Source organism: Ornithorhynchus anatinus, chromosome 4 (genome assembly GCF_004115215.2).
Source record: "Ornithorhynchus anatinus isolate Pmale09 chromosome 4, mOrnAna1.pri.v4, whole genome shotgun sequence".
Lineage (NCBI taxonomy): Eukaryota > Metazoa > Chordata > Mammalia > Monotremata > Ornithorhynchidae > Ornithorhynchus > Ornithorhynchus anatinus.
In genome coordinates, this window is record NC_041731.1 from 88,668,647 (window position 1) to 88,695,673 (window position 27,027).

Genomic DNA, 27,027 nt, shown 5'->3' on the forward strand with positions numbered 1-27,027 from the left:
GAGAAAGTGTCTAGTCTCTACAGAAAAAGTGCTCCTAGGTCCAGCTAACAGGGTGACTAGATGGATGCCTCTCCCCTCTTCTACCCAACCCTAAACTAAAGTCCTTAGAAAGTCTGACCTCTTGCTGAGCAAAAGAAGGCAGTGCCATTGGAAGTATACTTCGTGAGTCTGAGCACTGCTTTTTCTGAGTACGGGTCGGTTTTCATGAGGCTAGAGGGCAAGTAGGCAAACAGGGTTTCTTAGTACTCACAGCCACAGATAAAATTCCATCTCTAAATCAATAAATCAATTGTATTTATTGAGCACTTAACTGTTTCAATAATAATTATGGTAATAATTGTTAAGCGCTTACTATGTGCCAAGTACCATTCTAAGCGCTGGAGTAGATACAAATTAATCAGGTTAGACAGAGTCCCTGTCCTACATGGGATTCACACTCTTTCATTCATTCATTCAATAGTATTTACTGAGCGCTTACTATGTGCAGAGTACTGTACTAAGCACTTGGAATGAACAAATCGGCAACAGATAGAGACAGTCCCTGCCGTTTGACGGGCTTACTGTCTAATCGGGGGAGACAGGCAGACAAGAACAATGGCAATAAATAGAGTCAAGGGGAAGAACATCTCATAAAAACAATGGCAACTAAATAGAATCGAGGCGATGTACATTTCATTAACAAAATAAATAGGGTAATGAAAATATATACAGTTGAGCAGACGAGTACAGTGCTGAGGGGATGGGAAGGGAGGGGGGAGGAGCAGAGGGAAATGGGGGGAAAAGAGGGTTAAGCTGCTCTTAATCTCCATTTTACACTGAGGCCCACAGAATTTAAGTGACCCATCCAAGGTCACAAAGCATACATGTGGTGGATCCAGGATTAGAATCCAGGTCCTTCTGACTCTCAGGCCCATGCTCTATCTACTAAGTTATGCTGCAGGGCACTGTACTAAGCACCTGGGTAAGTATATTATAATACTTGATAGACAAGATACCTGCCCACAGAGAGGTTAGATTTTACCGGGCTGCAGGGGGAACGGAACAGGGAGTGGTGGTGGAGGGAGAAACACAAAAAACTAAAATAAATTACATATAGGAGAAAACCATAGGGCAACTCTACTGGAAAATATACCAACTTCCCAGGAAAATAATTTCTTTGATTTCTCCTACCCTCCTACCCAATGGTAAACCACTTCTGTATTTTTACCAAGAAAACTTTAGGGATACGCTACCAGAATGACTGCAGATGGAATAGGGGCATTCTAGGAGAGGTGTCTATGGCATCGCTATGGGTCGAACTAACTCGACAGCACAAGACAACAACAACCCTCCTGCCCTCCTTTTCATCTATCCATATTAGGCAGCATGAAAGAATTATTTAAAAAGTTTCTAAATGACTTATTTTAACTAAATGCAGGCAGAATCTAGTGTTGAATTTTGTTCTGTACTAAAAAACAAAATATCAATGACTCTGCTTCTCGTTTCAGAGAATGTTAGTCACCATTTCCCATAGGGGAAATCTCAAAAAGTTGAGCTTTCTAAGTAACATCCATAATTCCTCAAAGAAAGAACACGTCAGAAAACGTCCCCTCTTTCTTCAGTTGCCCTTGTCAGAGCACAGAGTTCTAAAAACTTAATAGATATCTCTTTAGCAGATGGCTCTAATCCAAGAGTGCAAGTATGAGAGATTTTTTTCCATTTTATTCAACTGTCCATCACAAAGTTATGTTTGGAATGCTTAGTACCTTACAAAACATGGGTGGCCCATTATTCTGGCTGGAAGAGGGCCACTTACCCAATTTCACATGGCTGTTAAGGGCCAAGCACAAAGTATTCCACTAGCCCAGCCAACATGGAGAAAAGTCAGGGGGAGAGAAGGAAGCTGAAGAGGCAAGAAATGGCAAAATACTCCTTGTGGTGACTCCAGGTTCAAATTTTTTTTAATGGTATTTGTTTAGCGCTTATTATGTGCCAGGCACTGTACTAAGCACTGGACTAGATATAAATCAATTAAGCATATTTTTTGAGCACTTACTGTGTGCAGAGCACTGAATTAAGCACTTGGGAGAGTACAATATAACAAAGTTGGTAAACATTGTTCTCTGCCCACAATGCGCTTACAATCTGGGGGCGAGGGGGAACGGACATTAATATAAATAAATAAATGACGGATATGTACATAAGTGATGTGGGGCTCAGGGTGGGATGAATTACAGGTGCAAATCCAGGCAAAAGGGCAACGTGGAAGGGAATGGGAGAACAGGAAATGAGGGTTAAAATGAGGGAGGCTTCTTGGAGATGTGCCTTTAATAAGGCTTTGAAGGTGGGGAGAGTGATCATCTGTCAGATATGAAGAGGGAAAGGTTTTCCAGGCTAGAGGCAGGGCATGGGCGAGGGATCAGCAGTAAGATAGGCAGATGAGGCAACTGAAGCCCAGAAATGTTAAGTGACTGGCCCAAGCCCATTCAGCCAAGCTTACCTACTGCTGCTCTAGGTGTCACCACAGCCTGCAGGGAGGTTGCTGACTGTGTTTCCAGGGCATGCTCAGAGCCAGCTCAAAAGATTGCAGCACCACCAAAAGCACTGCCACTTCCCTGAGCAAAATGGCAGCCCAGATCCAACTCACAGACCTGGGCCCTGCACGGCCACAGATTCTCCATATGATTGACTTGAACAGGCTAACTCTTGCGGGAGACACTCCAAGGGGTTAAAGTGAGATGGCTTGAGGGGACCCAGAGGAAGACAGTCCAAAGGAGAGGTCAAGCTTCCTTTTCATTCATTCAATTATATTTATTGAGCACTTACTCTGTACAAAGCATTGTACTAAGCACTTGGGAGAGTACAATATAACAACAGACACATTACTGCCCAAAAAGAGCTCACTGTCTAGAGGGGGAGACCGGCATTAAAATAAATAAATAAATGTACAGGTATATACAGATATATACATTGTGCTGTGGGAGTGGGAGGGAGGATGAATGAAGAAGCAACTAAGAGCAGTGCACACAGGAGTGGTAGAGGAGGAGAAGGAAGCTTAGTCAAGGAAGGCTTCTTGGAGGAGATGTGCCTTCAATAAGGTATTGAAGTGGGGGAGAGCAATTACCTATCTGATATGAGGAGGGAGAGCGTTCCAGGCCGGAGGTAGGATGTAGGTGAGAGGTCCGCGGTGAGACAGATGAGATTGAGATGCAGTGAGAAGATTAGCATTAGAGGAGCGATGTGTGAGGCCTAGGTTGTAGTAGGAGACTAGTGAGGGGAGGGAGGAGGAAGAGAGAGTTGGAAACCTAAGGCAGGAAAATCCAGAGAAGGGGATGGAGAGTAAGAAGGATAAAAACTATGAAGGTAATCAGGAGTGGAGCACTGCTGCTTAGTACATGATCTGCAGAGAGGAAACACTCAGGGTAGAGCATAGGTCTGGGAGTCAGAAGGATGTGGACTCTAATCTCAACTCTGCCACTTGTCTTCTGGGTGACCTTGGGAAAATCACTTCACTTCTCTGGGCCTCGGTTGCCTCATCTGTAAAATGGGGATTGAGATTTGGAGCCCCACGGTGACCAACCCGATCCATCCCAGCACTTAGTACAATGCCTGGAACACAGTAAGCGCTTAACAAACACTGCAATTATTAATAAAAACAACTGAGTGATTGATAGAAAGAAGAAAGCACTGCTCTCCTACTTGATGGTGAGGGAAAGCTCACATCAGGTGGCTGAGAAAAGACAGAGATTTGCATCTTTTTCCTCTGCCACCACTAAAGTGATCAAACATAATAACCTCTCTCATTCAACCCACTTATTCAATCTGTCATCAAATCCAGTTGGTTCTACTTTCACAACATCGCTAAAATCTGCCCTTCTCTATCTAAAATGGCATCATGCTGAGCCAAGTTCTTCTCATATTCTGCCTTGACTACTGCATCAGCTTCCTTGCTGACTTCCCAGCCTTCTGTCTCTCCTCCAGTCCTTACTTCGCTCTAATGCCCAGATCAATTTTCTAAAAAAAATTAAGTTCACATCTCCCAACTCTTCAAGAACCTCCAGCGGTTGTCCAACCATCTCCACATCGAACAGTAACTCCTTACCATCAGCTTTAAAATACTCAAACAGCTCACCCCTTCCTATCTTATCTTGCTGATTTCCCACTTCAACCCAGCCCATTGGCTTCACTTCTCTAATGCCAACCTACTCTCTGTACCTTGATCTTGTCTATTTCGCCACCAACCCCTTGCCCACATCTACCCCAGGCATGGAACTCTCTCCTCTTTCATATATGATAAACCACTACTCCCCTCTTTGAAAGCCACATTTCTTCCAAGAGGGCTTCTTCAATTAAGCCCTCATTTTCCCTCCTCATTCTCCCATCTATATCACCTATGCACACGGATGGGTACCCTTCACTCTCAGCCCCATAGCACTTACATAAATATCCTTAATTTATTTTAATATCTGTCTTCCCCTCTAGAATATAAGTCCTTGTAGGCAGGGAATGTGTCCACCGACTGCATTGTATGGTGCTCTCCCAAATGATTAGTACAGTGCTCTAGAGCACAGAAAGTGCTCAATAAATATTCTAGATTGATTGACACTCATATCCAAGTTTCACATGTCAAGGAACACTGCCCAGCCAGAATAGTATAAGGAATGAAACAATTCAGTGTATTAAAAACTGGAAGTAGTTAAGAGGGACAGGGCATAGTTAAATTAGCAGGCCCTACTAAAATATACCCTAGGAAGTCATGTGACTGTACAGCAACTGGCCATTATTTCTGAGAACTCGTGAAGAATGAGAGTTGCCCCTATGGACTGGAAGAGGCACAGCATTTATGCCCATTTTCCCTTCCCTACTCCCCTCCCACAAATGACATATCTGGTCACTATTCACTAGCTGGATTAGCATGGATACCTGGAAAGAAGATAGAAGAACACATCACACACTCTATCTGTAATCCCCTGAGAGCGGGTGAGATTCGGTGAAAGACTAATGAGACTTGGTTCACTGTACCCTGAGTTTGAATAATGCAGGTCTAGCACAACCTGTCCACCCGCTGATCACTTCCAGACCTATGGGTTCACAGGAGCACTGGAGACCCATACCAGAAAAGCAATGTAGCTTAGTGGAAACAGCCCAAGCCTGGGAGTCAAAGGACCTAGGTTCTAACCCTGGCTCAGCCGGCTGCTGTGATCGTGGGAAAGTCACAACTTCTCTGTGCCTCAGTTTCTTCAATTGAAAAAGGGAGATTAAATCCTATTCCCTCCTACTTGGACTGTGAGCCCTATTTGGGACAGGGACTATGTCCGAACTGATCACCTTGTATCTGCTCCAGTGCTTAGTACAGTGCTTGGCACTCAATAAGGGTGTAATAAATGCCATAATCAAATCAAAAGGCTCTGCAGAACCACCTGGTGCTTTAAAAAAAAATCCAACAAAACAGGGTGCAATGCATTAGAAAACAGATGCATGCCAGGACCTTGGGGGAAAAAAGTCACATGACCATCACAGGATGGAGAATAGTTGCTTGGGCACAAGTGAAACCAAAAATAGATCAAGCTCAATGAGTCACGAAAACAGTCATTTTTTTTTTTTTAAAGCCAACACTGTAGTGGACTGTGACATAATGATTAAAAGTGATCCTTCTACCATTCTCTGCATTGGTCAAACCACTAAAACACCGTAACTGGTGTAGGCCATTGTATCTTTAAAAGGATGTGGAAAAACTTGAAAGCCTTGAGAAGGGCAAAACACAGTATTAAATAATAACCGTAATAATACTAATAATGGTATTTGTTAAGAGCTTACTGTGTGCCAAACTCTATACTAAGCGCTGGGGTACAAACAAGATAATCATATTGAAGACAGTCCCTGACAAGATGGCGCTCACAGTCGAAGCAGAAAGGACAACAGGTGTTACTCCTGTAAAATGAACTCTAACCAAAGGCCTTATATTAGTTTCTTAGACAACGCATTTCCTGAAACTATTTATTTTGAACTAATTTCTCAGGAGAAGATTAATAGCTTATTCGTTTTGGTGGGGTTTTTTTCCTGGAAAGTACCATTTGTGTTTGAATAATACATCCCTAAATCACTAAACACATGTTTTCAACTAAAATGGCATTTACAAAAAAACCTCACAAGAATTGGCTATCACACATCAAGTGTTACCAAAAACACACTCATATGATCCTATCTGTTTTCATCTTTTTGCATATGAGAAAACTGAGGCACAGAGAAGTTAGTGATTGGTCCAAGTTCGCATAGCAGATAAGTGGTGGAACAAGGATTAGGACCTAGGTTTTCTGGACTTCCAGATCTGTGCCCTTTCCTCTTGGCCACGTTGCTTCTCGAAAGATGGAAAATAAGCCCAGTGAGAAATGGTTATAGGAATTAGATGTGTTTAGCATGGATAGTACTGAGAAATGACTTCCTGTAAAATATACAAAAGGAAGGTTCTGATATATTATTCTAGAAGTGTGCAGAAGAACGAATAAGAGTTTAAATGATCCCAGGAGAGATTTTGGTTGGACCCAAGACTTCCTCTAGAATGATAACCATCAACAGTTCCCACCTTCAGTGGAGAAGATAATGGTCACTCTTTTGTCTCAGATTATTTTAAGCATGAATTCATATGGAGGTAAGGGCAGCGTGGGCATCTTCTGACATGCTTAAGTACCTTTCACCGCCACTTTGATGTTCTTAAATTCCAGTCCCACTTCAGAAGGTTGGGGGGAGTAGGCTCTACCCTCATATCTTTGGGCAGGCATGTTAAGGGGCGAATTGACTGAGTGGTTACATCTTCACAAGAATTGGGAGGTGCAGTTCCAAGGACCCAACTAGGTCTAATATAAAGCCTCCACCATAAGCCATCAAGTCTTGAATGGGCCAGGCCTGCCCTAGAGGCCTCAAGTCTACAGGGCCAAGTCGGCCAAGCCCAAAGTCAAACCTTAGTTAGGCTTGTGCATCCTATGAGCCTCCCAGTTTGGACCCTCTAAAGAGGGAGGTAAGGAGAAACTGTTCCTCTGCCAGACTAGGAGCATGAGCTGGTCTGAATATGACCCTGGCCTCCCTCACTCCCACACAACCTATTAATCAATCACACTGACTGAGCGTTTGCTGTGTGCAGAGTAGTACACTCTAACAGTTGGTAGACACGTTGCATGCTCATGTGTCACACACCAAAATTGGCTTTTTGCAGCTCTGGGGCCTATCTTGTAAGTGAGAAATCACAGTATATATCACACACAGCCTCTCTATCTGTTAATGAAAGTACTGATACCAGCATGGCTTAGTGGAAAGAGCACGGGCTTGGGAGTCAGAGGTCGAGGGTTCTAATCCCAGCTCCGCCACTAGGCAGCTGTGTGACTTTGGGCAAGTCACAACTTCTCTGTGCCTCAGTTACCTCATCTGTAAAATGGGGATTAAGACTGTGAGCCCCACATGGGACAACCTGAAAACCTTGTAATAATAATAATAATGTTGGTATTTGTTAAGCACTTACTATGTGCAGAGCACTGTTCTAAGTGCTGGGTTAGATACAGGGTAATCAGGTTGTCCCACGTGAGGCTCATAGTCTTCATCCCCATTTTACAGATGAGGTAACTGAGGCACAGAGAAGTTAAGTGACTAGCCCACAGTCACACAGCTGATTTATCCCAGTGCTTAGAACAGTGCTTGGCACATAGTAAGCACTTCAGAAATATCATAATTATTATTAAACATGCACATACACAGACACACACTTTGGTAAAACCAAAAATTTTGGACAAAGTACAGGCGTGGGACTCAGAAGGTCATGGGCTCTAATCCCAGCTCCACCACTTGTCTACTACGTAACCTTGGACAAGTCATTTAATTTATCTGTGCCTCAGTTACCTCATCTATAAAATGAGGATTGAGACTGAGAGTCCCATGTGAGTCAGGGACTGTGATTTGCTTACACCCAACCCAGCGCTTAATATATTGCGTGGCACAGAGTAAGCGCATAACAAATACCACAATTATTATTATATTATTACCATTTAACTAGGTCTCTTCCCTTTGGGAATCAGAATTCAAATGCCCCACTGATGGATTCAACTCAAGTTTGCGCTACTGTGACCGGTCAGGCCTTGGCCAGCTCACTAAAGCCAGAGGGCCTGGTTGGAAGAAATAGGAAGTAGTTGGCTAAACAAACACATCCCATATTCCTCGGTGCTACCAACCCCGCAGGGGTAGGGTGAGGAATAAGGCCAAATGATTAGACCAGAATGAGTAAATTCCAACGGATCTTGTCACATGATCCTTTTCCCCCCAAATACGGCCAATGGAAGGGAGGAGGATTGGGAAATAAAAGGATATATCTTGGGAGAGGTCTCCACAAACTCTTGGTAGTAGGTCGGAACTCTGTCATGCTGATGTGGCAAGTCACCTCTACCCAGAGCCGGGGGTGTCCACTCTGTCAGATCCTGCATGGTTCCAAGTGATCGATTGGAGGTCCTTGCTGGAGCAAGGAGAAGTGAGTGGCCCCTAGGGGAGGGAGCTCAATTGCCGGGTGATTTGAAAAGTAGTCCTGGAGACTTGATGGCCAGGTGATTTGAAAGGTAGTCCATGCTGGGGTGATTGGAAAAGTAGCCCCTGGAGACAACCGCTCACTCCTTTCCAGTTCTACCAGCTGCTAGAAGTTGGGAACTGTGTATTCCTCCCGAGTGGGAAGCTTTTGTGGGGTGGGAGCAAGGTGCTTCACCACTTGAGAGTAACTAAATAAGTACATTCCTCCTGAAAGGGAAGTTCAATTTGCCAAATGGTATAGATCTTGCATGGCTCAACCTGACTTTTGGCTCTCACTCTCGCCACACTGATCCTCGAACCCTGCCCCATGTGACAGGTGACAAGTGCATGTACATGTGAATGTACACATGAACATACATTTTGAGTCAAACCAAAAGTTGAATCTTCCACTCCATCACCTTGTAATAATGTTCAGGGGAAGAAATGAAGGTTTCTGGGAATCACCCTTCTTGCAGGGAACTTCATGACATTCATGAATAGAACAACCAAAAATGATTTGACATTTTATTTCTTGAAAATCAACTGAGAAGGAAAATGTTTTGAAAAGTTAAAAATGAGAGTAAACTATAGCGGAAGTAGACACACACACAAACACACACTTGTTACTCAGGAGGGTATTTGCATTGTCATTACTCAAGTTATTCCTCTACAATTAGCATATGTTAAAGAAGTAGCTGGACTAGCATTTTTTTCTAAACACAGTTCAAGCCAATAACTGTGACTCCTGTTGAATGCTTATTAGTCACTCAAAGCTGTTCTAGACCACTAAGTAAAACACCTTACCCTAAAATGTCATGGGGGGGAAGTCAAGTAATTATCTTGGACTTACTAATAAAAGCAAATTTTGCATTAAATATTTATAAAGTACCTTTTCCAAATGAATTTATCCATGTAAAATGAACTCTAACCAAGGGCCTTATATTAGTTTCTTAGAGAATACATTTCCTGGAACTATTTATTTTGAACTAATTTCTCAGAAGATTAATAGTCCATTTATTTGGGGTTTTTTTTCTGGAAAGTACCATTTGTGTTTGAATAATAATACATTGTTAAATCATTTAACACATGTTTTCAACTAAAATGACATTTACAAAAAACCTCAAGAATTGGCCATCACACATTCAAGTGTTACGAGAAACACACTCACATGATCCTATTTGTTTTGATCTTAAAATAGCAAGCCAGATGGCTCGAGTATTTTACCTCTATTCCCTTTTAATTTTTTAAGCATTTCACATATTGAAATTATTTCTTTCAGTCAGAGTTAGTGCCTGTGCAATTTGGAAGCTCAGAGGCTTGCAAACAGGTGGAAAAAGTTTAGGGCATCTCTGCAAGGACTTCCCTGGAGTAACTTTAAACACTGGGAGAATTAACTGAATATTAACTGAATACCATAAAATGGTCATTTCACACCTCTTTGTCAAACCAGACTTTTTTACTTCTTCCTAGTAACAAAGCCAGTTTCATTATGCAGCAGGCAAGCTAGAGGAGTGACAGCTAAGACTAGCTAAGTAGGGTATGTGAGCAGACAATAAGTGTCTGTCTGAAGGGTCATATTTGCACTTATTGACCTAGATACTATTACTGAAAAAAGCTGCTTGTTTAACCCACAATTTCCCCCCTTATAAATCCTAAAGTTGACTGTGATTAAATATTGCTCTCTATCTAAAAGCGTTTTCAAAATATTAACATTTTTCTGACTTTATAAAAAGACAAATGTCAAAATAATCATAAGCAGCATGGCATAGTGGATAGAGCACAGGGCTGGGAGTCAGAAGGTCAGGGTTTCTAATCTCGATCCTGGTACTTGTCTGCTATATGACCTAGGGCAAATCACTTCACTTCTCTGTGCCTCAGTTACCTCATCTGTAAAATGGGGATTGAGACTGTAAACTCAACATGGGACAGGGACTGTGTCCAACCCAACTTGCTTATATTCAAGCAATATAACTTGAACGGGAACAACAGGAAGCAGCGTGGCCCAGTGGAAAGAGCCTGGGCTTCGGAGTTAGAGGTCATGGATTTGACTCCCAGCTCTGCCACTTATAATAATAATAATAATAATAATGTTGGTATTTGTTAAGCGCTTACTATGTGCAGAGCACTGTTCTAAGCGCTGGGGTAAACACAGGGGAATCAGGTTGTCCCACGTGGGGCTCACAGTCTTAATCCCCATTTTACAGATGAGGGAACTGAGGCACAGAGAATTTAAGTGACTTGCCCACAGTCACACAGCTGACAAGTGGCAGAGCTGGGATTCGAACTCATGAGTGACTGTGGGCAAGTCACTTAACTTCTCTGTGCCTCAGTTCCCTCATCTGTAAAATGGGGATTAACTGTGAGCCTCACATGGGACAACCTGATTACCCTGTATCTATCCCAATGCTTAGAACAGTGCTCTGCACATAGTAAGCGCTTAACGAATACCAACATTATTATATTCACCCCAGTACTTAATACAGTGCTTGGAACATAGTAAGCACTTAAATACCAGAATAATAATTATTGTTATTAGTAATACAAAGAGTATAGTTTCCCTTTCTTTGCATTCATAAACATTTTCATCAGAATAAAGCAAATCCATTAATCCCCACAGCATGATCAGATGAGAACAGGCCAAGTGAAGACAGTAGAAGGAACAGTAGTTTTTATTACCCTATATGAGGCACTTGGAAAGCACAGAAAAAAGAATGAAATGTTCCAAGAAGCTCACTATAATGGAGAATGTTAATGCAGGGACAGGCACAAACATATTTGTAATTAGAGTAGTCAAACTAAATAAATGAATGTACAATTAAATAAACATAAACACAAAAGCGCTATGAATGAATATACATAAGTTCATATGGGCTAGGGTCATAAAAGGTAAGATAGATTAGCAGAACTCTGCAACAAGTCCATACATTCACCTAAGCTCTAAGAAAATATTCAAGAACATACATTTGTAGAAGAATTTAAAGTTGAATCTTTCACTCAGTCACCTTGTAATAGTGTTCAGAGGGAGAAATGAAAGTTTCAGGGAGATTTTCCTTCCAGGCAACTTAAAAGGCATTCATGAGTAGACAACCAAAAATGATTTGAGCTTTTAAGTTCTTAACTCCATACCTAAATGACTTCCCTCATTTTCAACATGAGACAAAGAGATGACCAAGTCCTCTGTGGTTGATTCAGGAGGCTCAGTTTCAATTTCTAGATAACCAACTCTCCCAGTTTCCAAAGCTCAGGATAAACCAACCAAAATGTTAAGTGCACAGCAATTCACTCAAGGATTATTACAATTCCAATAGACATTTTAATATAAAGATGTGAACCCATGTGAAAACACAATACTCACTTTTAGCTTCTTATTTAGCTTACAGCAATATCTGTATACCATTGCCAAGTTCAGAGGTCCAAAATCTGCATAAAAACTGAAAGAAAACATGCAGGGTTATATAAGCACTGCACATTTCAAGGAACTTCTAATTGTTAATTCTGGGCAGCATCCACTCTCAATTGACCCCAGTGATAGAAAATGAGGTTAAAACAAAAAATCTATGGATGATTCCAACCTTTGATTTATTAAGGGATATTTGTAATTTCAATCTCCCCAACCCAGCCTTTAACCAGAGCTGCCCAAAAGGAGACAATTTGACAGATTTGAGTTTCGCCTTCTTTCACTTTCCCCATCTGCCAGAGGTGCTAATGAAACATCTTGAAGCCAGGCCCCAGAATTGAAAGGAAAGGGCACGGAGAGTGGACGAGATGAATAATTCACTTTTGAACAACCGTGTGAACAGATCTCATCTGGATCTGGCACGGCTGTGGCACTGACTGAGCGTGGCAGGTACAACACACAACACTGAACCTTGGAGTAAAACATTTGCTGGTTCCATTCTGTTTTACAACGGGTAAATGGGAAGGCATTTTGACGCAGGGACCAAGAGGAAGCAGCAAATTCAAACACAAGCCTAGTAATTTAAAATACATGAACTCAAATTCTATCCAAAATGCAATCTGGAACAGGAGTTTCCAACCTTTCCTTTTTTTTCCCTCAAAACTTTATTCCTACAACCTCAAGGTTTCACCTTAAAGCACCTCCCTCCCTGCCCAAACCTGTTTCCTCCAAAACTCATCCTGTGACCCACTCACCCAAAACTTCTCCATACCTACACCTATTAATATTAATATTACTAAGCTGTTCTCTCTGTTCATGCTTATGCTCTTACTACAGTTCCCTCCTCACCAAAGTTCAACCCACACCTTACTGTGATGGGGACAAGACAGCCAGAAGTCAGGGAGTGCTGGCATGGGCCTTGCCACCAGCAGTATTAGTTCTGACCAAAGAACAATATCGGGCATCTCACATGGTGGGCAAGCACTGTTAGAATCATGAAAATAGCTAGTGTGAGCAGCTAAGACTACAACGGCTACCAAGGGGGCTAATCCCTTCGGCTTCCTGTTGGTGATCCCCTCTGCTACAGCACAGCATAGGCTATGGGTCATTTTGACCATAAATGACTCTGTGTTCTCACACGTGCTTCTCAGTATGCCACATCCATGCCTGCCCATTCCCTTGTTGCACCCACAGTCCCTGCCAGTCACGTTTCTGCTGGGACAAGAGAGTGGAACTGGCATTATGTCAACCACCCTGGATGTAATCACTTCTTTCATGTGGGTTTTCGGTCTCAAAGTCTTCGTGACTGGTCCAAGGTTCATTCGTTGTTTTATGGCAGGAGACTCCATCAGCAAACTGTCTCTAATTCCTTTCAGTTCCTTTCTTTTCATTCATTCAATAGTATTTATTGAGTGCTTACAATGTGCAGAGCACTGTACTAAGCGCTTGGGATGAACAAGTCGGGAGACAGTCCCTGCCGTTTGACGGGCTTACAGTCTAATCGGGGGAGACGGACAGACAAGAACAATGGCAATAAATAGAGTCAAGGGGAAGAACATCTCGTAAAAACAATGGCAACTAAATAGAATCAAGGCGATGTACAATTCATTAACAAAATAAATAGGGTAACGAAAATATATACAGTTGAGCGGACGAGTACAGTGCTGTGGGGATGGGAAGGGAGAGGTGGAGGAGCAGAGGGAAAAGGGGAAAATGAGGCTTTAGCTGAGGAGAGGTAAAGGGGGATGGCAGAGGGAGTAGAGGGGGAAGAGGAGCTCAGTCTGGGAACGCCTCTTGGAGGAGGTGAGTTTTAAGTAGGGTTTTGAAGAGGGGAAGAGAATCAGTTTGGCGGAGGTGAGGAGGGAGGGCGTTCCACGACCGCGGGAGGACGTGACCCAGGGGTCGATGGCGGGATAGGCGAGACCGAGGGACGGTGAGGAGGTGGGCGGCGGAGGAGCGGAGCGTGCGGGGTGGGCGGTAGAAAAAGAGAAGGGAGGAGAGGTAGGAAGGGGCAAGGTGATGGAGAGCCTTGAAGCCTAGAGTGAGGAGTTTTTGTTTGGAGCGGAGGTCGATAGGCAACCACTGGAGTTGTTTAAGAAAGGGAGTGACATGCCCAGATCGTTTCTGCAGGAAGATGAGCCGGGCAGCGGAGTGAAGAATAGACCGGAGCGGGGCGAGAGAGGAGGAAGGGAGGTCAGAGAGAAGGCTGACACAGTAGTCTAGCCGGGATATAACGAGAGCCCGTAACAGTAAGGTAGCCGTTTGGGTGGAGAGGAAAGGGCGGATCTTGGCGATATTGTAGAGGTGAAACCGGCAGGTCTTGGTAACGGATAGGATGTGTGGGGTGAACGAGAGGGACGAGTCAAGGATGACACCGAGATTGCGGGCCTGAGAGACGGGAAGGATGGTCTTCTTCCCAGTCCAGTTGCAAAAACTTATGAATCATACTTTGTTTCTAGTTGAGTTGGGTGTAAAAGGCCCCTTCTGTACCCAAAGCCATAAACTCTCTCTCCTTATTAAAAGTGCCAAGGATTACAGTTTACCTGAAATTCTTGCCCAAATTTCCCAAAAGATTCCCAAGCCCGTGATTATGGCTGGGAACAAAATCGAGGTGAATCTCTGCACACTTCTTAATAACGTCTCTCCTACCAACCTCCAAGATGCAGAAGAAAATGGATTTGCACCACCGCCACGCCCATAATACAAACTAAAGAAATTCCTCACAGTCAATGACATCAGAGACAGGTCTAAAAATAGTCCAAGAACAACTGAAGAATCTGTTTCCTGGTTCAGTGTTTGTCTCCAGAGATGGGAGTTTACATATTTCAACTCCGATTTTAGCTTCTAACAATTGGGATGGGAACAAGAATCTAAAATGATCTGGGCCCAATCCCGTAAGGAGTCTAGCTCCTCTGAACATGCTTTGTCTGGGAGTAGGTGGGACACATCAGCAAAGAGATTCTGCACTACTGACTGTATTTTCTAAACACAATAAGCGCTCAGTAGATACCACTGATTCCAACAAGAGCCTCACTACTGTGAAAACAATGAGCTCTGTTTGCGCACGGGCTGGTGGAAACATGCACACGGTTGCCCTAAGAACAAAGTGCTCTCCTCTACTAGGTCAATCAACTCCTTCGGGGTACCAAGACACTTAACCCTCTGAATACCTTCAGTTGCTTTATGCAGCTGAAGCTCTAAACCTGGAAAGTCAATCAATCAAGCACATTATTCATTCATTCAATAGTATTTATTGAGCGCTTACTATGTGCAGAGCACTGTACTAAGCACTTGGAATGTACAATTCGGCAACAGAGAGAGACAATCCCTGCCCATTGACGGGCTTACAGTCTAGTTGGGGGAGACAAACAAAAACAATAGCAATAAATAGAATCAAGGGGATGTATACCTCATTAACAAAATAAATAGAGTAATAAAATATACACAAATGAGCAAATGAGCACAGTGCTGAGGGGAAGGGAAGGAGCAGAGGGAAAGGGAGAAAGGGGACTTAGCAGAGGGGAGGTGAAGGGGGGGCAGAGAGGCAGCAGAGAGAGCAGAGGGAAAAGGGGAAGCTCAGTCTGGGAAGGCCTCTTGGAGGAGGTGAGCTCTCAGTAGGGCTTTGAAGAGGGGGAGAGAGTTAGTTTGGCGGAGGTGAGCAGGGAGGGGGCATTCCAGGACAGCGGGAGGACGTGGGCCAGGGGTCGATGGTGGGATAGGCAATAAAGGGGGATGGTGAGGAGGTGAGCGGCAAAGGAGCAGAGCGTGCGGGGTGGGCAGTAGAAAGAGAGCAGGGAGGAGAGGTAGGAGGGGGCAAGGTGATGGACAGCCTTGAAGCCTACAGTGAGAAGTTTTTGTTTCATAATTATTGAGCCTTTAACTGTGTGCGGAGGACCATACTAAGCGCTTCAGAGAGTACAATACAACAGAGTTAGTAGACACGTTCCCTGCTCACAAGTATAGTAATTCCCAAGTTCTTGCTCAGCCTGGCTTGCTCTAGGAAAATGAATCACAATTTTTTTCACCCTTAAAGGGTTCTTTGAAACCCATATTTCCCCCATTACCCTTTCACTGAAAAAAAAAGCTGCAGGATCCCCCACCTATTGAGAGGGAGAATGATAATAAGGAGAAGTACAGAAAGGAATAATGGGCAATGAGGGGATGAGGAATGAGCTAATTAGATGGGGGAGGATTTGGAGAAAAAGGAAGGGCAGAGGAGCAGACTCTAGGATCATGGAGAACACAGTGGTAATTATGTAAAGTAGAAGCAACAACTCTCATAAACCCTCGTTATTTTATATGCTACAGTCCTCCAGAGTGGTGAATTCCTTTCCATTTCTTTAATCAATAGAATCTAGTGAGGGTCCATTGTCTTCAGGACACTGTATTAAGTGAATGGGAGAGTAAAACAGTTAGTAGATGCCTGTCCATAGGCAGTTTAAAAAGCTACTGGGATAAGGTTGACATAATAATAATGTTGGTATTTGTTAAGCGCTTACAATGTGCAGAGCATTGTTCTAAGCGCTGGGGTAGATACAGAGTAATCAGGTTGTTCCACGTGAGGCTCACAGTTAATCCCTATTTGACAGATGAGGTAACTGAGGCACAGAGAAGTTAAGTGACTTGCCCACAGTCACACAACTGACAAGTGGCAGATCTGGGATTCGAATTCATGACCTCTGACTCCCAAGCCCATGCTCTTTCCACTGAGCCACACTGCATCAATGTAATATTCAGATAGAAAAAAGAGGATAGTGCCTGTGAGTTAGTGCCTTAGTGATTGGGCATGTAAAATATGTGCATAAGTGCTATAGGAAGTGAAGACAGAGAATATGTCACTTCTTTGTTGTGTACTTCTTAAATGCCGAGTACACTGTGATGCAACTAGGAGGGGCTCACTTGTACTACTAGCATTAGTATACGTGCTTAGGACATACAGAAGCACTGAAGTGGCAGTTGGGCTTATATAGGGCGGAGAAATGAGAGCTTAATCTGGGAACTCTCCCTGTGACTTCAGTAGGGGTTGGAAGACAGAAGAGCTGTGCTCTGTTGGATTTGAAGGGGCAGGCAGGGGAAGGCCATGGACAAGAGATTACGGCAAGAGAGAGGAGAGAGAAGAGAAAGACAAGAGTGAGGGAGTACAAGGATCATTAGTTTGAGAGGAACAAACACCAAAAGCTGGGATGTGATGGGAGAAAAGCACGAATAAGTAGAAAGGAGAGAGACAACTGAGCCCCTTAAAGCCAAAGGTTAAGAATTTCTGTTTGATGCAGAGAGGGATGGGTGACCCTTGGAAGTTTTTGAGTGAGTCACAATAATTTCCATGTGTGTAGATGATGCTTTAGAAAAATGACACGGGTAGCGAAGTATGGATTGGCAAGGGGAGAAGCTGGAAGCAGGGCAGGTAGTGAGGAGGCTGATGCAAGTTTCAAGCCAGGATACGACAAGTGCTTTGACCTATGTGGTGGCTGTTTGGTTGGAGGAAGTGGTGAATCCTGCAAGTGCTGTGGAGGAAAAACCAACAGGATGTGGTGATAGACTGAATATGAGGCTAAAATACAGGGAGAAGTCAAGGACTGTATCAGTCAAGGTGGTGAGATTCAGCATCAGACAGAATGGGTGCTGTTGTGAAGGGAAAGTAAGGAGGAAGAGAGAATTTGAGTCCAATTTTGGACATATTGAGCTTGAGGTGATGGCAGGAAATCGATGTGCTCATTGTGGGCACAGAATGTGTCTACCAATTCAGTTTTACTGTACTGTCCTTAAAGCTTAGTACAGTGCTCTGCAAACAATAAGTGCTCAATAAATACAATCGACTGATTGATAGATCGATGTAGAGATATCCCGAGAAGCAGCATGGAGCAGTGGATAGAGCACAGGCCTGGGAGTCAGAAGGTCATGGATTCTAATCCCAGCTCTGCCACTTGTCTGCTGTGTGATCTTGGGCAAGTCACTTCACTTTTCTGAGCTTGAGTTACAACATCTATAAAATGGGAATCGAGACTGTGAGCCCCACGTGGGACAGGGAGTGTGTCCAACCCAATTTGCTTGCATCACCCCAGCACTTAGTACAGTGCCTGGCACGTAGTAAATGCTTAACAAAGGCCATTATTACCATTATTAATATTGGAAGCAGGAGGAGGTGTGAGATTGTACAGAAAGAGCAGTGTCTGGAGTAGCAAGGCCCATTTGTGAGGGGGTTGTTGGAACAGATGTGCTACACAGTGATTGCCTGCTTCACTGGGCAGCAAGTGACCCAGGATGCTCTGGCCCCTACCTCCCCACCCCGCCCACCTTCAGTAAAGACTTAGGTCAGCAGAGCCAGGCAGGGAAGGGCAGAGGGGCTGCTCACCCAGGGCCCCTCAGCAGCAGCCCTGGTACCAGGCCCTGGTGTCCAATGCACACAAAGTGGCCTCGGACGGGATAAAGGTCCGGCAGGAAAGCACTGGGGCAGAGGACGAGGTTGGCTGCTCTTCCAGGAGCCTCAAACACGTGGACACCAGGTCCGGGAGCAGGAGCAGAAGCAGGAAGAGGAGGAAGAGGAGGAGGAGGATAAAAACAACCAGGTAAAAATTCAGTTCCTCTCTTCCCTGCTTCTCCCTACCTCACAAAACATGTTGTGAAGGCATAAACGGGACCATATTGGAAGGGCTTGGGAAAACGAATACACTGTATATACGCAAGGTGGGTTTTTTATGGTATTTGTTAAGCGCTTACTATGTGTCAGGCACTGTACTAAGCGCCAGGGTAGATACAAGCTAAGTAGGTTGGCTACAGTCCATGGCCCACATTGGGCTCACAATCTTAATCCCCATTTTACAGATGAGGTAACCAAGACACCGAAAAGTGAAATGACATGCCCAAGGTCACACAGCAGACCAGTAGTGGAGCAGGATTAGAACCCCAGTCCTTCTGACTCCCAGGCCCATGCTGAACCCTCTAGGCCATTATAGGCTCTTAACTGTTTTAAGATTTGTTTGTGTCTGTGTTTATATTACAGCTCAGCCCACAGAAAGCACTCAATAAATACCAGTGACTGATTGATTTGTGTATTTTAATATGTGTGGCTAAGGTACTACAGAAGACAGAATGTAGATTCCATAGGGACAAGGACCACAACTCATCTTTCCTCTGTGACTTAGAACAGGACTCTGAGCAGTGTGGTTCAGTGGAAAGAGCAGAGGCCTGGCAGTCAGAGGGCCTGGGTTCTAATTCTAGCTCTGTCACTCGCCTCTCACCTATTTCGCCACCAACCCCTTGCCCACGCCCTCCCTCTGACCTGGAACTCCCTCCATACACAGCAGACCACCATTCCCTCAACCTTCAAAGCCTTCTTAAAATCACACCTCCTCCAAGAGGCCTTTCCCAATTAAGTCCTCTCTTACCCTACTTCCTCTCTTACCTTACTCCCCCCTCCCTTCTGCATCACCTATGCACTTGGATCTGTGCCTTTTCAAAGCACTTGATATTCACCCCACCCTCCGCCCCACAGAACTATGTACTTATTTATTTTAATGTCGGTCTCCTTTTCTAGACTGTTGGCTGCTGGTAGCACAGAACATATCCACCAACCCTGTTGCACCATATTCTCCCAAGCAGTAAATACAGTGGTCTGCACACAGTAAAAGCTCAATAAATACAACTGATTGCTTGCCTATGACCTTAACTTTTCTGCGCCTCAATTTCCTCATCTGTAAAATGGAGATTAATTCCTTTTCTCCCTCCCTCTTAGACTGTGAGTCTCAGGTTGGACAGGAATTGTGTCTGATCTGCTTGTATTTCATCAACCCCAGCGCTTAGTACAGTGTTTGGCACACAGTAAAAAATTAAATACCACTATTATTGCCAGTCAGTCGATCGTATTTTTGAGCATTTACTGTGTGCAGAGCACTGTACTTAGTGCTTGGGAAAGTACAATATTACACTGTAACAGACACATTCCCCGCCCACAATGAGCTAACAATAATACTTTTATTCTTATTATTATTACAGTGGCCACCAAGTTGGCCATTAACTTACTGACCTGCTCTAATGGAGGTGGTAAACCTCTACTGTAGATGATCTATTTCCATTCATGACTCTACAATCCAGTCAACTTTGAATAGCTTTCTAAGGCTTTCATTTTTGACCTAGTGGATTAAATAACAAAGTCAACACTAAAATCAGATTTCGTGAACAAAGAACGCACTGTCTCACATGTGGAACACTCAGTGCGTGGGAGACTGCTGTAAACTTGCATTTCAATCCCACTGCCAAAGAACCAAGAAAACATTCTCAACTCTTTAGATAAACAGTTAAGCATCCACTGCAGCTAATTAGATCTGTACTGGCAAATCTTCTTGCACTCTCAGACAGGAAGGGGAGAGGTTCTTGTATCTTTCAAGAACTAAAAAATCTGAAGTCAAAGAGCCTCACTTCAATTAGAAAATATTTTGCAATTCTTTGAGAAAGGCCCTACAATTTTGTAACGGGAGAAAAATTCCAAAATAGGTGAGTAGTTTTGGCTAACGGTCCCTGTGGTTACATGTCCCAACAACCAAAATAAATCCATTGATGGTATTTATTGAGCACTTACTTTGTGTAGAACACTGTACTAAGTGCTTGGGAGAGTACCACACTGGCAGACATGATCCCTATTCTCAAGGGGCTTTACAGGCTAATGGAGGAGGCAGAGATTACAATAAATTAAAGGTAGGAAGCAACTGAGTAGAAGCATATGAATATAGGTACTGTGGGGGTGGGTCAGTAGACAAGGAAAACAGGGGAGAGGATGAGAGTGTAGTCCAGGAAGGCTTCCTGAAGGAGATGTGATTTCACTGAGGCTTTGAAGATGGAGAATGCCAGTCTGTCGGCTATGTAAGAGGAAGGCGTTCCAGGCAGAAAGGCAAATGTGAGTAAGAGGTAAGTCAGTGGGTAAGGTCATTCAGTCAGTCAATCATATTTAGTGAGTGCTTTACTGTGTGTGGAGCTCTGTACAAAGTGTTTGGGAGAGTACAATGCAACAATAAACACATTTGCTGCCCACAATGAGCTTACAAGTCTAGAGGGATGAGAGCGAGGGTCAGTGAAAGGTTGGTATGAGAGGAGCAGCGTGTGCTGTCTGGGTTGTAGTGGTGGAGGAGTAAGAATAAATAAGGGGGAGAGGTGATTGTGCGCCTGCATCTGATGGTGAGGAGTTTCTGCTTGACACAGAGATGGATGGGCCACGGTTGGGATCACTTAAGGAGTGGGAAGACATGCGTGGAATTCGTTTTTAGCTGGATGATCTGGGCAGCAGAGTGAAGTATGGCCTGGAGAAGGGAGAGACAAGAGGCAGGAGGTCAGCGAAGAGGCTGACACAGTAGTCGACATGGGATACATTGACAAGCGCCTGAACCAATGTGTCACTAGTTTGGATGGAGATGAGGAAGCCAAATCTGGAGATGTTGTGGAGGTAGAATCGCCAAGATTTAACAACTGGCTGAATATGCAGGTTGAGGAGAGAGGTGAGTCAAGAATAATGCCACGGTTGCAGGCTTGAGTGACAGGACGGATGATGGTGCTGTCTACAATGATGGGAAACCTGAACACATTAATAATAATTACAATTTTGGTATTTATCAAGTGCTTACTGTGCACTAAGTGCTGGGGTTAGATACAGTATAATCAGATCAAACAATCTGGGTGCAAAAGGGGACCACAGTACTATCTGTTAAAACAATTTAGTAAAGTTGCTCTTGTTGATGCAAATATTTTCTGCAAGTAAAGCTTTACTTTCAATTGTCCCTATTTGTCCACCTTCTATTACCATAAAATATCACTGGCATGGTAGGACTGAAACCATTCTATGGCCTACAATGCACTTTTAGAACATTGCTATATTCTTCAATAAATAAGAATTATTACATCAAAGAATTAATTTCTCAGTCCTATACTTCCCCAGAATAAAACAACTATCTTGCCCCACATAAAGGGGACAGAAGAAAAACATTTAGCAGCTGCCAACAACTGATAGTCTTTGACAATCTTCCCCAAGTTAGAAATTAGTCCACACTTCCAATTCACTAAGAAGCCAAACAACTTCTTTATTTACACTAGATTTTGGAAGGGTGTTGGTGGGGCTTCTGCACTATTAGGCCAGGCTTCAATTTGTCTTGGGCTTTTTTGGGGGGACCGGGGAAGAAACTTTTTTTTTAAGTGGCAATATTTTATTTCCAGAGGCCTGATGATCAGTGATAATGGAGTCTCCCATCAAGAACAGCAGCAGCGTAGTCTAGTGGAAAGAGCACAGGCTTTAAGAGTCAGAGGACTCAGGTTCCAGTCCTAACTCTGCCATTTTCCTGCTGTGTGACCTTGGTCAAGTCACTTCACTTCTCTGTGCCTGACTTACCCATCTGTAAAATAGGGAATAAGAATGTGAGCCCTATGTGGGACATAAACGATGTCCACTCATTCATTCATTCATTCATTCATTCATTCATTCAGCCATGTATTGAGTGCTTACTGTGTGCAGAGTATTGTACTAAGAGCTTGGGAAAGTACAATGCAACAATAAACAGTGACATTCCCAGCCCACAAAGAGCTTACAGTCTAGATGGGGGGAGACAGACATCAGTACAAAGAAATCAAATTATAGAGATGTGCATAAGTGCTGTGGGGCTGGAAGGGGGGAAGAGCAAAGGCAGCACGTCAGCAAAGGGATGCTCTTGGCATCTACCCTAGCGCTTAGTACAATGCCTGGCACATACTAAATGCTTAACACATACCCCAAAAAATAATGAATTGTTCTAGTGGTTAGTACAGAACCACTCCACATTGTCTCATCCCTCCCTGCCAATCCTATTCCCTCTGGGCCACAGAGAGCATTGAGTCAGAAAACGGACCAGAATGCAGCACATTCCAAAATGCAGGCGAGGGGTATTTTTTTTTTTAATACACAAGCCCCACTGATGGCCAAATTGACCATAGCACAGCACTGATACTGTGCCATGACCCTTTAGGCCTTGGTAGCAGCTATAGACTCAGCCACTCTATGTTAACCAGCCACTTTTCAGGATTCCTGGTGGACCTATCCATCTCTTAGAATGTCCTCGGTGACTCTTCACACAGAATCCTTCACCACTGATAATACAGCCCCATCAAGTATTGTCTTATTGGCAGAGCCAAAGCTAGAACCCAGGCCTCCTGATTCTAGAGCCCAGCTCCTTCCACTAAATCAATAGCGGGGCTCTTAGATCACCCAATGCTGCTTACATGTACACAAGTATACTATTTGATGATGACGGTATTTGTTAAGCACATACTATGTGCCAAGCTCTGGGGTAGATACAAGGTAATCAGGTTGTCCCACATGGGGCTCACGGTCTTAATCCCCATTTTACAGATGAGGTACTTGAGGCAGAGAATAATAATAATACTGGTATTTGTTAAACCCTTACTATGTGACAAGCACTGTTCTAAGCTCTGGGATAGATACAAGGTAATCAGGTTGTCCCATATGGGGCTTATGGTCTTAATCCTCATTTTACAGATGAGGAAACTGAGGTACAGAGAAGTTAAGTGGCTTGCCCAAGGTCACACAGCTGACAGATGGCAGAGCCCGGATTAGAACCCACATTCTCAGACTCCCAATCCCGTGCTCTTCCCCCTAAGCCAAACTGCTTTTTTTTCTCCTGTTATCAGAGCATGCTGCATGTAAACAGGCTGGGCAGTGAGACAGGCATTCCCTAAAATAATTCTAGCCAAAATTCAGAGTGAAAACATGTGCGGTGGAAGAATTGAGTGTACTGTGCTGTACGATGGTACTCTGAACTTCCAGTTCATTACCCCTGGAGAAAGAGCTGAGTCTCAGTCCCAGAGATGACCTTCCCCAATATTAAACTTAAATACACTTCCTTGGATTTGGATTCCCCTGCTACAGATTCTGCTAAGTTAACATCCTGTTTTTAATTCAAATCACCATTCTGAGACAGCCCAAATCCACAGCTCTTCTATGAACATCAACAAGTTTCCTGAGCTCAACCTGCTATCATGCAGGTTAAAATAGTCAATATAAACTTGCAGTTGCCTACAGCAGCCTTAGAAGTATCAGAAAGCCTAACTACATCAATGCAGAATTAACAACTTTACATCCTGAGTGGAGATTTAGACAACAGATTAAACGCCAAGTACATCTTGGCAAGTCAGTCTCAGGTCTTCCAAGCCCAAAGGAAGGAGTGTCCCTCTAAACATCTAAAACCATACTTCCTGTGATAAATGCTCTTCCTTTGCAAGCCCAAAGAGAAAAATGTACCAGATTTAGATATGATTAACAGCATTCTCTACCCTGTATTTCCCCACAAACTCACTTTCTGTGTCATTTAAATCATCCATACAGTGAATTACTGAAGCAGGCAATTAAAATATGCTTTGATATATAATAACTGGAACAATGTATTGGACAAAAATAAAGTTCCTAGCTACTTTAATGACTCATATGGGAAATTCATATGGGAATTCATATGATAAGGTGGCCAAAATCCAAAAGAAGAGTTCATTCGTTGTGCTAAACAACAGCACTTGATTGTTTTTACACATTTCATTACTGGTTTAGTCAGACACCAAAAAAAGCCTCCTTATTTGGGAAGACACTTATACCCCAAGGATAAGTGAATATTCTGTACTCAGAAAATAATTTTCAAGTATGAGACCAGACCAAAGGGAAATTTTAACTTCCCCCTAGAGCTATTTTTACTCTAACAACCATATAGCGAACAAAGCAAACTACAATCAGCTTTATTAATGCAGCAAGGATGTTGGTCAGATATCAGAAACGCCTTCACATGGCTTGGAAGTTTCTCTGACTAATCAAGTCCTTCCTGGTGCTTGCCTTCAGCCAGTCTTCGGGAAATTGCAGAGATAGCAGGGGAGGGACCAGGGAGAGGTCAGCAGCCTGGCCTAAGGCAAAGATCACGGGCCTGGGAGTCAGGGGATCTGGGTTCTAACCCCAGCTCTGCCACTTATCTCCTGTGTGACCTTGGGTAAGTCACTTATCTTCTTGGTTTCTTCATCTGTTAAATGGATTATTGTTATTATTATTACTATTATTAATTATTACCATCAAGTCAGTGGAATCAGACTATGGCCAAATCTCTCAGGAGTGCTTCAGCCTCTCCTCTCCCTAGCTCTCCCTGGCCGATTCTCAGGCTGCTTTTTCCATGGAGCAGTCCTCACCACCACCCTCAACACCCCCACAGTATTTCTACCAGTATTCTTTCCAAGAAGCAATCTGGCCTAGTGGAAAGAGCCCGGGCTTGGGAGTCAGACGACCTGGGTTCTAATCCCCACTCTGAAACACATCTGCTGTATAACCTTGGGCAAATCACTTAACTTCTCTGTGCCTCAGTTCCCTCATCTGCACAGTGGGGTTACAATACCTGTTCTCCCTCCTTCCTAGACTGTGAGCCCATGTAGCTCACACATTGCTGAACTGTGGCAAATGTGGCTAAAGCAGCGTGGCTTAGTGGAAAGAGCACGGGCTTGGGAGTCAGAGGTCGTGAATTCTAATCCCGTCTCTGCCACTTATCAGCTGTGTGACTTTGGGCAAGTCACTTAATTTCTCTGTGGCTCAGTTACCTCATCTGTAAAATGGGGATTATGACTGTGAGCCCCACGTGGGACACCCTGATTACCTTGTATCTACCCCAGAGCTTAGAACGGTGTTTGGCACATAGTAAGCGCTTAACAAATAGCACTATTATTATTTTCCCAGCACTTACTACAGTGTTCTGCACACAATAAGTGCTCAATAAATACTACTGAATGAATGAATGACCTGATTATCTTGGACCACCCCCAGCACTCAGTACAGTATATCTAGGCCAGACTAATTGTTTTGTTTTGTTCTGTTTTGCTTTGCTGTCTGTCTCCCCTGTTTAGACTGTGAGCCCGTTATCGGGCAGGGATTGTCTCTATCTGTTGCCGAATTGTACATTCCAAGTGCTTAGTACAATGCTCTACACATGGTAAAGGCTCAATGAATACGATTGAATGAATGAATGAATGAATTCTTGGCACATAGTAAAGCACTTAACAAATACCGTAATCATTATTATGACCACCATTGCAATTTCCTTCTTTCTCGCATCCTGACACTGTGCCGCTTCTGACATTTGACAGGGCCCTTGGTCATTTTCATCCAAACAAATCCAATTAGAAAATTCATCCTTAGCTCAGGCCACATTTTATTTAAAACTTCCCCCACTTGTCAGAAGGTTGTGATAATAATGAATAGGAATGTCCTAAGAAATAGCTAAGGAAATACCTGTCAAAAGTATAAAAACTGGAGATAATTTAATGGTGGTAAAATTGTAATTAATCCAGCTCTAACTCTGAAAATGCCTGCCTCTTAAACCCAAGTTGGAACCCATCAAGATACATGAAAGAGAATCAGCAGGGGCTAAAACTTTTCTAAAACAGCAATTAATATAGGATCGCTTAAGACATTAAGGCTAAGAGCTTTTCTCCCTAAAATTAGATTGCTATTTTGTGCTACGTTTCCAATCCAGCACTGGTAAAAAAAATAATTCATAAATATACCATTTAACCCCTTAAGGTAACATTTAATAGTCTCCGGTTCTAGCCTCTGAATTACAAAACTTAGCAAGCATGCAGCCTCCCCTTCAAGCTTCCTCCCCAACAGAAGCCATAAACATCTTTGCCAGTAATGTTGGGAAGCCCCTGAGATCTGCTTGGTTCTGAGGTGAGGGATTCAATATTTCTGTGACTTGGGGGTCTCAGGATAAGTGAGGATACCAATTTCCAAGTTTCTGAAACAGTGAGAGGATCAAAATGTGCAAAGGAGAATTTTGGAAAGGCTAAATAAAAGTAAACCATCCCAACTTTCACTTTAGATTTACTGAAAAACACTGCCCCTTTCTACAGCCTCAAAAAGAATTAAAGGTCTTCTTCGGGAGAAGCCAGTTTAAAGAAAGGGAAAATATGAGTTGAAAGACTAAAAATAAATTCAAGCTAAAAATACCAGTTGTAAGACTAAAAATAAATTTGGGCTACTTATATTTGTAGCCTATGCACAGTCCTATTTCCTTAATGCCCACAAATCTCTGAGCAGAGTTGGCTACATACCTACCAAA

The 27,027-nt window shown here is 43.4% G+C and overlaps 1 protein-coding gene across 4 annotated transcripts in view; it reads right to left on the minus strand.

Annotated features, from left to right (window-relative positions):
• The window catches only part of CDC14A (cell division cycle 14A), a 191,664-nt gene that overhangs the window by 159,923 nt on the left and 4,714 nt on the right, over positions 1 to 27,027 (minus strand). For all 4 annotated transcript variants that reach the window (XM_029062853.2, XM_029062852.2, XM_029062850.2 and 1 more), the window contains exon 3: positions 11,876 to 11,951. In XM_029062853.2, coding sequence (XP_028918686.1) covers positions 11,876 to 11,951 — 76 coding nt within the window. The remainder of the gene's footprint in view (positions 1 to 11,875; positions 11,952 to 27,027) is intronic.